This window comes from Misgurnus anguillicaudatus, chromosome 13 (assembly GCF_027580225.2).
Source record: "Misgurnus anguillicaudatus chromosome 13, ASM2758022v2, whole genome shotgun sequence".
Classification (NCBI taxonomy): Eukaryota; Metazoa; Chordata; class Actinopteri; order Cypriniformes; family Cobitidae; genus Misgurnus; species Misgurnus anguillicaudatus.
The window spans coordinates 18272524-18285390 of record NC_073349.2 but is presented as its reverse complement, the minus strand read 5'-3'; the positions used below and the strand labels follow the sequence as shown (position 1 = coordinate 18285390).

The 12867-nt window shown below is 36.1% G+C and overlaps 1 protein-coding gene across 3 annotated transcripts in view; it reads left to right on the top strand.

Moving 5' to 3' along the window:
- spen (spen family transcriptional repressor) overlaps positions 1-12867 on the top strand; it is a 35158-nt gene that overhangs the window by 10568 nt on the left and 11723 nt on the right. For 2 of the 3 annotated variants that reach the window (XM_055188973.2, XM_055188975.2), the window contains 7 exons: positions 11107-11267; positions 11394-11594; positions 11688-11839; positions 11920-12045; positions 12225-12338; positions 12468-12581; positions 12677-12777. In XM_055188973.2, the coding sequence (XP_055044948.2) occupies positions 11107-11267; positions 11394-11594; positions 11688-11839; positions 11920-12045; positions 12225-12338; positions 12468-12581; positions 12677-12777 (969 nt within the window). The remainder of the gene's footprint in view (positions 1-11106; positions 11268-11393; positions 11595-11687; positions 11840-11919; positions 12046-12224; positions 12339-12467; positions 12582-12676; positions 12778-12867) is intronic. The other variant, XM_055188974.2, reaches the window with a different exon arrangement.

The window sequence follows — 12867 nt, the reverse complement described above, 5'->3', positions numbered from 1 at the left end:
AATTTTGCGGCTGTTTAGACAAAAACTCTGATTAACATGGCGTCCCGTGTAGCTAGAACACGGTGTTATGCAAAGCCTTGACATCATTACTGGCGTCACTTATGCCGCGTGAATGCGCCACGCGAAATTCAGATGTAGGGGGGTAATTTCTTAATCACATGAGGTCCCCAGATAATACTGATCCCGTGCGAATATGGCTACATTTACATGTTCTCAAATATGCTTGTTGAGTTTATTGGTAAATGTTCCACAGGAAGCCTATAAAACTTTTCATCTCCATGGAAATGTACAGCATCGATCCAGAGAGGAGTTAATTTGCATTTTGTGACACAATAGTTGAACTTAAAATGTTAGTTTGCAGAAGGTAACACCCCATTCAAGTAAATATTTAGTAGATCTACCTTTGTTAACAATTATAATCATGTCTGAGCCACAGAAATTTTACCTATTCTTCCTTGAAAAATTGTTCATGTATTGAGATCGAGTTTGTAACCTTGTTCCTCAACACGCATACATTTTCTGTTTAGTTGAGATCTGGTTGCTTTTAAGCTGTGCCTGTTTTGGCTGTGAATTTATGCTTGTGGTCATTGTCTCAGTGGAAACATCTTACTAGCTGCAGGTGTCTGTCAAGCTTTTCTCGCTTTATTCATTTAACCCCAATAACCCTTTCATTTTCTTTCAAGCATCACAGTAGTGTTGTGTGGTTTACCCAAAAATCTATACCACGTTTTTTAGCATTCTAGTGGTTTCACAGATTATCACGATCCTTCCATAAGACTTCTGGATTTTCCTCTTACTTTAAAATGAATGCTTAGTTTGTGGTTCATTTTTAGTAGGTACGTTTACTAGGGCTGGGTATTGTTAGCAATTTCACAATTCGATTCGATTTCGATTCTTGAGGCTTCGATTCAATTCGATTCGATTCAATTCAATATTGATTTACTTCCTTCGATATCGATTCAATAATAAGTAAATACACAAGCAATTAAGTACCCGAGTATATTTTTAAATAATGTGTGTAGTATTACTAATGTTCAGAGGTTGAAAAAGTACTAAAATATTTTACTTTAAGTGAAAGTAAAGTTACTGGTCTAAAAATCTACTCAAGTAAAAGTAAAAAGTAAATCATTAAAAAGTTACTTTTTTTTACAGCAGGGAGAGGTGGAGGATTTTAGTATAGTTCAAAAACGACAAGGGAATATAAATCTCAAACTAGTTATTTTTAATTGTAGGAACATCTTTACAATTAAAGTGCAATAACAAAAAGTTAAAATTAAAATAAAAAGCTTTTTTAAACTAAGAAACATTTATGGAATTATTTAATGATTTTACATGTGAGTTATGCACTTTTGAAGGTGGTCAGCAGCTTGTAAATACAATAACTATAGTAAGGTTGTAATTGATGTATTGCTGGTAACATACATTATTTTATTAAACTATATATCTAGTTTAAATGAGCATATAATTAGATGAGTGCCATGTCTATATACTTTTGACACGTTTATTGTCTTCTAGCGTCCCTGACCTGGGTACCTGATGTCAGACCTTTATTCTCTCTCTCTCTCTCTCTCTGCAATGTCTCATGAGCTGCGCATTTTCGAGGACGTTCTGAAGTTGTGTTTGACTTGACGCGAAGCTGCTAGACTGCGATGAATAATGCGCATTGTATTAAAAACGCGTCGTGCAAATGAGCATTAAAACCCGGTCTGCAATTTCGTACTCGAGAGCATGAATCTTCATAGGAATAAAACACTCGCTTCGCGTCAGTGGAAAGTGGTCGCTTAAATATGACCAGGGGTTTCTTTCATAAGATTCGAACTGAGGCGGGTCTGCATTAGCGCGCGCCTGTCTCGTCCGTCTCCATGGTTCTTTTTGCGCGTTCCCTCGCCCATCAATCATCCGTTGCGCGTCTTTATCACCTTGCTTTAAAAAAAATACTCTGTAACGGATATGATTTAAAATGTAGCGAAGTACAATACTTCAAACAAAACATACTTAAGTAAAAGTACAGATTTGAAAAACTACTCAAAAAAGTAAAAGTACACAAAAAAATACTCATTTACAGTAACGTGAGTAAATGTAATTTGTTTCTTTCCACCTCTGCTAATGTTTGATCACGTTGATGGTGCAGGCTTGAAAGAAGTGCTGCTGTTTGCCATCTTTGATCTTTCTGTTTTGATATAGCGCGTCTTGTACAAGGCTGAATGCTCTCACTAGAGTGTTGCCCACAGCGCCGCCACTGGCCGGGGGGGCTGAATCGATTCATAGGATTTGATGAATCGATATTGAATTGAGAAACAAATAATTGCAATGCATTGATGAATCGATATTTTTACCCAGCCCTAACGTTTACATACAACCAAATAATCCATTTGTAATCGTGTTTATGGCTCAATCGTATTGAAAAGCCTTTATGTAAACACCTAAATCAATACGATTGGGGTCAATCGGATGCAAATTTTGATCGTATTGAAGGAGGTGGTGTAGTCCGATATGTGATCCAATCAGCAGGAGAAAAGTATGCATGTAAACACGTGAATCGTAGTATTTTCTCAGTCGAATACAAAAATACATTGTGCACATGCGCAGAACATTTGTGCTCAAGTTCACGTCTTATATTTACCTCTTATTTACGTCTCACATAATTCTCGTCACAGAAGCATGCAATAGCAAGGCAATGGCACCACGCATTATTAAGGTAATGGGCGCTATACACATGCTGTACATTCTGCAGCATTCAGGTGTATTTTCATAACAATAGGCTACTTAAACAAATAAATAGCTTCGTGCATTTTGAAAATTGTGTTTTCATTGCCTATATCCGAAAATGTTTGAATTATTTAGAATTTCAGAAAATTTCTGAATATTCTCCTACTCAACTTTGTACATTTATCCATAGATAAAGCGTGAACTCGACGAGATTCCCTTCATTGGTTATTGGTATTTGAGCTGTAAATATTCATTGGGATGCTTTTGGGCTAGTTTTGAATGTCCATAGGGATGATTTTGATACGCGAATCTGGGAACCTTGGCTGTGCGCTTCTGCAGACGTTCAGTTCAGATTTTATACAATGTACATGTAATCGAACATTTTTGTCAGATTGCAATGTTTTGGGTGCATGTAAACTGCATTGTTGTTACCTTCAATCAAATTAAATTCAGTCGGATTGACAATATTTTGTGCATGTAACTTGTGCATGCTTTTTTTGAGAATATGGCACTGGATGACATCAGTATTGGCACATTAGATCTGTTTTACTTGACATATTTTCGTTTTGAAACTGTGGCGTAACAAATAAGATAAAGGTGGGCTGCCACAGTCACATAGTTTGACTTTTGTACTCGCGTCTCGCATCTTTTGCAGCATCTCTTTGCAGCGCCTTATGCTGATTAATTTCATCTCGCAGTGCAGCTCATCAATGTCAGTTTCAGGACAGTTGACATATCTGAAGACCCCGCAGGCGGAGCAAGCAATGCAAGCTTTTGTTTACAGTAATAAGTTGACATGTAATTCAAACCAGTTTATCATTTGAACCAATATATTGCCCAGCACTACTTCACATTTGGGATGGTGTATTATATGATGATAATTTAAAGTCCGATGCCTAAAAAGCTAAAGAAACCATTAAACCTTTCTTAAAGCTAGTTTCAGACTTTTTTTTATTAACATTGTTTATCTCCTTAAAACCCTTTCATATATCATATACACTAGTCAACATTTGAAGTAGATCAAAACCTTTCCTAAAAGTTTTCTTAAAACCAATATCCAATAGCCGTTCTTGTTTTAGGACAAATTTGATGAATGTTTTTGATCCACTTTAAATGTTGACTACTATATATCATGTTTGTTGCTACTGAAGTACTCTGGCAACTACAGGGCTTCAGACTAAGTTTTACCAACTTTGCTACCAACTTTCTTAGTGGCTTGGAAAACTTTCTCGTTTGTCACAGCTTTCAAAGCACACTCAGTCACGGATACGCAAGGATGAATTTGAGACATTGTAGTACAAATGATTTCACCAGCATGTGATTTGGTCGGACACTTTTATTACAACAACATTAATCAATGCATGCAGTTGAATGGTTTTGCACTGATGTAAAGACCTCATGTTGGCAAAATGTTTTAATCTTTTAACTCAGAAATACTGTATATGAGATGCCGCTTTATCATTGCTCATCGAGAGAGAGAGTGAGATTTTTTTCTCAAAAGCATTTTTAAATTTAAAAATAAAACAAAATAGTATAATTTTATGTTTTTATGCATCAATGCATAATTGCTTCATATCAGCATCGCAATGCATCTATTAAATGATGATATTCCACAGCTCTACCATGCATTCACGCAAATGCAACCACGTCAAATTTTAACTCGCACATTCTCAAAAAATGGACTCAGTCTGTAGCCCTGCTGTCATTTGCACAGCCTTTCGCCAATCCCTGCCAGTGAAGCTTGTTACTCCTTCAGTCATTGGTCTCTCTCCTACCAGTCTCGTCCTTGCACGGTTATGGGCAGCACAGTTTTTGAGGCAGATTCAAGCGGATTTACAGTGTCATATTCTTTCCGTTTCATAAAGATTAATTTACCTGTAGTCCACGAGATATTCGGTCACTTAAAATCTACACGACCTCCTTTTGTGTGCATTTCAACTACATTCCACAGAGTTGCTTATAAGTTTATAAGTTTCTTATTATGTTCTGCCTCAACACTGACTTTTCTACAGGAAGTGTATATATAATAATCTTTAATCAATTGATAATGGTTAAAGGAATAGTCTACTCATTTTCAATATTAAAATATGTTATTACCTTAACTAAGAATTGTTGATACATCCCTCTATCATCTGTGTGCGTGCACGTAAGCGCTTGAGCGCGCTGCAACGCTTCGATAGCATTTAGCTTAGCCCCATTCATTCAATGGTACCATTTAGAGATAAAGTTAGAAGTGACCAAACACAACAACGTTTTTCCTATTTAAGACGAGTAGTTATATGAGCAAGTTTGGTGGTACAAAATTAAACGTAGCGGATTTAAAAGAGGAACTGTGTTTTGTGGCGTGGTGGCACTTTTGGGAGTACTTCGACTCGGCGCAGTTACACCCTCCCTCTCCCATTATGAGAGTGAGAAGGGGAGCGGACTTTTCAGGCGAGTCGAAGTACTCCCAAAAGTGCTATTACGCCATAAAATATAGTTCCTCTTTTAAATCTGCTTAGAAAAGCGCTACATTTTATTTTGTACCACCAAACTTGCTCGTATAACTACTCGTCTTAAATAGGAAAAACGTTGATGTGTTTGGTCACTTCTAACTTTATCTCTAAATGGTACAATTGAATGAATGGGGCTAAGCTAAATGCTATCGAAGCGTCGCAGCGCGCTCCAGCGCTTACGTGCACGCACACAGATGATAGAGGGATGTATCAACAATTCTTAGTTAAGGTAATAACATATTTTGATGTTGAAAATGAGTAGACTATTCCTTTAATCTAATGGTTATTTCTGTTAACTATTCATGTGCATAAATAAATAAATAGTTTTACAGTGTTTATTAGTCATTTTCTGTAGATCATACCAAATCAAGTACACTATGATCCAATTCTGTAATATAGCACCAAAGGAGTGAGTTGTTGTCGAGTCAGCCATGTTGGGAAGCCCTGGAGCAGATAAATGCTCAATCTGGTCAGGAATTGCCCCCAGCAGGTTTTAGGCCAGATATTCATCTTTGGGAATCACTTTATATGCTGGAAGTGCATTTGAGCATAAAACTTTAAACTTTTGTGATTTCATTAAGCCCTATGATTCAAGCTAAAAATTAATCAGAGAAAGTGCATTTTGGCTGTTTTTTGTTTTCGCCCTTTAGACATTTACATTTTAAAGAATACCCTTGGCTTAGTGAAATCAGTGTCTTCTTAGCTTTTACATTTGCTAATTGTAGTAATAATTTAATTGAGTGCCGCAGGGATGACATTTTTGTAGGCCAACCCGGAAGTTAGCGGGACACTGGTTCTCTCACAAAAAAAAACATAAATTTTTCCCATAGACTTTTGGATTATCACACAAATAAGATATGTGTTTAACAAAAGTTTGACAATTACACGTTTTGTCCAACAACATAATCTCCAAAGATTAACACAATTTCTAGAAACTCTAATGCGTTTACTAGAAATGAAAAGCTAACCTTACTGCACATTCACACCGCCACCAGCGTCAAAGTGCCCGGAAGTCATTCATTTTTCAATGAAGCTATCTTTACACTCGCGCCTTGGTCTGTAACGTGAGTCTCCGCTAACCGCACGCTCAAACAGACGAGGGTTTATAGTCGACGTGCTCGCTGTTGCACTATTCTTTGAAACAACAGGGGGCGACGCAAGCAATCGAGTCAAAAACAAACACAAAGAAGAGGATAGTAGAATTTCGCTGAAACAACACTGGTGCTTGTAACATCAGAGCTAGATATGAAGAGTTTGGTTCCAAAATGGAATAAATCCATTTTGACAAATTTCGGTAAAGCGTGTTTTCTATACCAAGAAAGTGACAAGATGAAAACCACTATTTCTGTTACAAACTTTCACATAGCATCTTTAGGTTATAAAAACATAAAAAAATTCAAATCCATAACTTGATTTTCAGAGATTTATTATAAAAACTGATTATTTTTTCCACAAAATACAATAAATTCATGACAAGTTTTTTTATCAAAATGCTATAAATCTATTGAATCAATAGCCTATATAAATGTGCATTTATCTTTGCCATGTTATATTCATTTAGTTGAACAGTTGTACTACACATTGATAAAAAAACATAAATGACATTAATCAAAACACTTTATATAGTCATATAGTCATTGCTACTTGACGTCGTCGCTAGGGCTAGGCAAAAAAATTGATTCTTCGATTAAAGGCGGAGTCCACGATGTTTGAAAAACGCGTTGGAAAAGGAGACGGGCCGACTACCAAAACACACTTATAGCCAATCAAATCAAATCAAATGCCGGGTTGCGTATGTGTGGAGCGAGTCTATCAACAGAAGGTCCAGATTCTATTGGGGTAGGGGCGTGTTTGTTTAGGTGATTTCAAATATCAACATTGGCTTTCAATCATCATGGACTCCGCCTTTAATCTGTTTTTTTTTTAAACGTGGTCGATTAAAAATCGATTCTCAGAGCAGAATCTATTTTTTTTCATATTTATTTACGCAAACATTGAACGGAGGAATGGAAGCATTTTAGATTTCACAAGCAAGACGTGTTGTTGCTTTTAATTTCTTTTTATTAATTACCCACTTGTAAACTGCTGTTCACTGTTCTTTTTTATTAATATAGTATTTGTATTAATCTATATTCATTGAGTTGAATCGAGAATCGAGTATAAAAACCTACCTGAGAACCGGAATCGAAAATTTAGCCGAGAATCGCTATTAAAGTATTATTTTGTTTTTGTTTGTTTGTTGATCACGAAGTACAAAGTAGATGAGGAAAACTAGGATTCCGTGTACTCAACGCGCCGCCATTGTTTGTTTACATTGTGTAGAATGGTGCACTGTAATCTGTGGAGCGGATTTATTGCATTCTGTAGAAAAGGAGGAGTGGCGTGTATCGCGTTTTGGGAGAAAAAAAGATGACAGAATAACACAGCGGATATTGGATTTTGCGTAAAATTAAGAATTTACTTTTAAATACTGACCTGATATAATACTGATTCTGGCAGTAACTCATTTTTTCAAAAAATTCCCTGTTCATTTTCGGATGCGGAGCCGCTTGCGCAGTTACAAAAATTGCCATGCACACCTCCACGCGAAATGGGGTCTCGTGCACGCACAAATGTCCTCATGCGGACGCTTCGAGTATAAACAAAGCTTTATGGTCGTTATGGGCATTGAGGAGAGTTGAAATCAGCTTAACTTAATGGTAATGAGCTGATGCGGTTCGGCAGCAACAGCAGCGTAAGACGGAAATGTTCAGTGGCAACCAATCAGACGGCGGAGGAAGATTCCAGAAAATGCATTAGAGCGTCAGAGCATCCACTACACTTTTTCTATAGCGCCGTTGGCAGGGCAGCCAGAGCTATTTTTTGACACTCCTATCGACGGCGGTGTGAACGTACTACACGCAATTATGCTACATGCAAACTACCTGATAAGGAAATACTTGATGAATCTTGATGTTGATGAATCTTTGTTGTTTGAGAGTGTTGTATTAGATGCTATAACTACTACCTCTGCATTTTTTGACTTGTCAGTACTGTTTTTGAATCGGATAGAACGAAACTTAAAGTGCAAATTACCCATTTTGCCAAGATAAAGATGTGAAGGTTTTTGAGCTGCTCAAAACAGCCATTATATTAGTAGCGTCTAGTATGATCTTTATCGTTATCAATTCCTTGCCATAATTATATCTCTGTTATAACATGCACCACCAGTCTTATTTTAATATGTTTTGTGATGCACACACATCTAGAGCACATGACCTTCCATAACGACTACACCCAGACAATAGACGCATCCAAATTCAGTCTGAATCAGTACATGAAATCACAGATGTCTTCTGCTAATAGCTGAACTAAATGTCATTTGGAAAGCAATTTTTATCTGAATGATTATTTTGTTAAACCTCTTATTTATTTTGCTTAAGTAAAAGAAAGATTATTAATGGCTAGATGCATTTTTGAATGACTAATATATGTAAATATTGAGTGTTTTGGTAAACAGTGGTTTTTATAAGCATAAACCAAACAGCTATCTTTGTGTTGTTTGCTCCTCTAAATTGCAGGATGGGCTCCATCGCTGTTTTAGAGAGAACTATGACTATGTTTTAACTAAAATGCAGAGTGGTTCATTTATCTGAAAAGGTTTGTTGTTAAATAAATTTCCTATATCAGTAGTGTGTGCTTGGAGGAGAAAATGCTGTAGGGGAATTTTAAGAAACAACGGCTGGTGTATTTTCACACTGCCCACTTGAACTCCCCCCACCCCCGTGAGATCCAGTTGGAACTGGAAATTTCTAGCCACCGCTGGCTCCTTGCCCACTCCCATAGGCCAGCCCCTATCAGCAGCACTGAGAGCAAGAGCGAGTGGGAAAAAGAGGGCAGTACAGCGATGTAAACAGACAAAAGGAAAGCAGTATATATGGCTGAATCATAGTGGGAAAAGTAGTTAACCACTGTAATGCCATGGCCAAACCATAATGTTAATGTTAAGAATTCAAGATGTACATATTAAGTCGTTGAAATGTGTAAAGATATTGAAAAGATAACATTTTGATTACTGAACATTAATATGCCTTAATCAGCACCACAATGTGAAAAATAGGCAACCATATCCTAGTAGATGTCATTACATGAATGCTGTTTTGTTTGTTTGATGTTTAATCTCATTGCTGACCCTTAAGACCAATGCTTTACACATGTATTTTATCATTTTACTGTTTCATGTTATTTATTTTCCCCTTGTTCGTATGCCTCTACTTTACAGAAATGTTTTTTTCTGTAAAGCTGCTATACAACCATGCAAAATAGCACTATTAATAGGTGAACTCATTCACCATTCAAATAAATTTACATTTTTACTTTTTTTTTTTAAACAAATATTAGCTTTCAATGCAGTGATTTGTAGGCATATCTTGCTTTACTCAATAATGTTTTATTCTAGTATAGGAATGTATATTTTACTTTTAAAAACACTATTATTTGAACCTTAAAAAAGAACCAGCACCCTTACACTATTGACGTTTAGCTTGATATGTGCCAGATTGTTTGCAAGTTTCCTTGTCTTTTTGGTGACCGGTATAGTCATTCTTAGCAAATAAATATTAAAAATGTTATTTTATGCAAAGACCAAAGATGGGATATTTAAAAAAAAAGGTGGCATTTTTTTGCCTTTAGTGCCTCTTAGAGGTGGGAAAATGAACTACAGTTGAATTGAATCAATACAAGTTGTTTATTTATACTTACTTAACATTCCACCACTAAGCAACCCAGGTGAAAAAAGTACACTAAAATCCGCTTTAAGTGCACTATGTAAATATAGGTATAACTTTACAATAAGGTTCATTAGTTAACTACATTAGTTAACATGAACTAATAATGAACTGCACTTATACATCATTTATTAATCTTTGTTAATTTCAACAATTACTAATACTTCATTAAATTCTTGTTAATGTTAGTTATTGCACTGTGAACTAACATGAACAAACAATTAAAAGCTTTCTTTGTATTAACTAACATTAACAAAGATTAATTAATACTGTAACAAATGTATTGCTCATGGTTTGTTCACGTTAGTTAATGCATTAACTAATGTTAACTAATGAACCTTATTGTAAAGTGTTACCTAAATATACTATTTTCATGCACAAATTTTGTACAATTAGTAAAAAAGTGAGTTACTTCTTAAGATAAACATAAGAATGTCTATGTTGGGAATGCATGTGCTATTTTGAGACACCATTTATTTCAATACACTACATTGTTTTTAAGTATTACTAGAATTTAGTATACTTTTTCAAGTGCACTGAACTGCTACTGAAGTAGAACTATACTTTTAATTAGCATATTTTGTAGTGTATAACTTTTAAGGGGGTCCCACACCGGCCGCGCAGCGCCGCGTCGAGTCACGTCTAGGACAACTCGGAGGTATTGTAAACCGGAAGTGCACATTAAATAGCGCAGGCTTCGTCAGATAGCGTCTACTTCAAAATGCAAAATATACGTTAGCAGCCAATGTTAATCGTTAATGATTTTGGACAAATATGATGTTATTTAATGTTAAACTATGTGAGTGGCGCTGTGTTTGAGCAACTTCCTGAGTCACAGCTAGGCGGCACGGACAGGCGCTACCTGGCGGCGCCGGTGTGCGTATACTCATTAGAAACATTGTTCAATTTTTTTTTTTTTAGAACGGCGCGGCGCTGATCTGGGTGGCCGGTGTGCGACCCCCTTTACACTTTTATTTAAATAACAATGTAATACAAGTGTACTTGCTTATATTTATATTTTTTGTACATTCAGGTATACTTTATTTTTTTCCTGGAAATTAATTTAACTTTATATCATTTTATTTACATGGTACTTTAAAATACTTAAAGTGTGTGTTTTCTTTTTACTCTGACAGCAGTGATTCCAGCAGTAGCTCCAGTGATCGTTCCCCAGCTCGTTCTGTACAGTCCACAGCGGTTCCCGCTCCTTCTGCTCAACCTCTACCTTCACTAGACAAAGATGAACCTCGCAAAAGCTTTGGTATTAAAGTGCAGAACCTCCCTGTGCGCTCAACAGGTAAGGTTTGATTTAAATTAAGTCCAAATTAACTTTTAAAACAACACAACAAAACAATATTGCTGAGCATTGTTTTGGAAAGATTTCATATATATGTGTATAATTTTGGTCAACCTGTTATTTCAGATACAAGTCTAAAGGATGGTCTCTTCCATGAATTCAAGAAGCATGGCAAAGTGACATCAGTTCAGATTCATGGTGCCTCCGAGGACCGATATGGATTGGTGTTCTTTCGCCAGCAAGAGGACCAAGAAAAAGCCCTGAGTGCATCTAAAGGAAAGCTGTTTTTTGGGATGCAAATTGATGTCACTGCTTGGCATGGCCCAGGTTTGTTCCCTATGTTTTGTACAAAGTTAATTTGTTGTTAACTTTAGAGTTAGCAGTGGACTCATCTTGGTTCTCTAATCTTTTGCTCAATAGAAACTGAGAGTGAGAATGAGTTTCGGCCTTTGGATGAACGTATAGATGAGTTTCACCCCAAAGCAACAAGGACATTATTCATTGGAAATTTGGAGAAAACGACAACCTATCACGATCTGCTAAACATATTTCAGCGTTTCGGAGAGATTGTTGTAAGTAGATATTATGGAAATCTGCATGCATGATTCTGGAAAAAAAATTACTTATTTTAACACGATTTTGCCTTTACTAGGATATTGATATCAAAAAGGTAAACGGATCACCCCAGTATGCCTTTCTCCAGTATTGTGACATAGCGAGTGTCTGCAAAGCAATCAAAAAAATGGATGGTGAATACCTTGGCAACAACAGGTTAAAGGTGAGGATGAGATCAAATTGATTAAATAATTCAAAATATGTATGGCTAGTATATGGTTTCCTTTCACTGACAGCCAAACTTCATTTACAATCTTTTTTAAATTCTTATTAAAATTAAGCCTTTAAAATTTCTGTGAGAAATATTCGTTCAAGTAAGTAAGTTTTTTTTCTTTCCTGCAGCTTGGGTTTGGCAAGAGTATGCCTACTACATGTGTGTGGTTAGATGGCTTGGCCTCGAATATTACCGAGCAGTATCTTACAAGACACTTTTGTCGTTATGGACATGTTGTAAAGGTACTTATACTTGCGATTTTACATTTCTGTTTTTGTGTTTACGTTATATATCTTAATTACTTTCATCAATAGAATGTACATTTTAAATCTTTAATTATATAAATTTCTAAAATTGCAATTATTTATCAGGTTGTGTTTGACCGACTGAAGGGAATGGCCCTCATCTTATATAATAATATAGAGTATGCGCAGGCCGCTGTCAAGGAAACAAAGGGTTGGAAAATTGGAGGAAATAAAATTAAGGTCTGTAAAACAGTATTAATCATACCAGTGCACTTTTGATTGACTGTACAACTGTTTGTTTGTTGATCTTAAATTTTTAAATGATTTGTTTGTAGGTTGACTTTGCCAACCAGGAAAGCCAGATGGCTTTCTACCGTTCAATGCAGGCATCTGGACAGGATATAAGAGATTTCTATGAAATCATTTCTGAACGACGGTGAGCTCTATATTTTAATGTCTTACTTGTTGTGTGGTATCATGGTTGTCTTCATATCCACTCAAATTCTTTGTTTTTCCGCTTTTACAG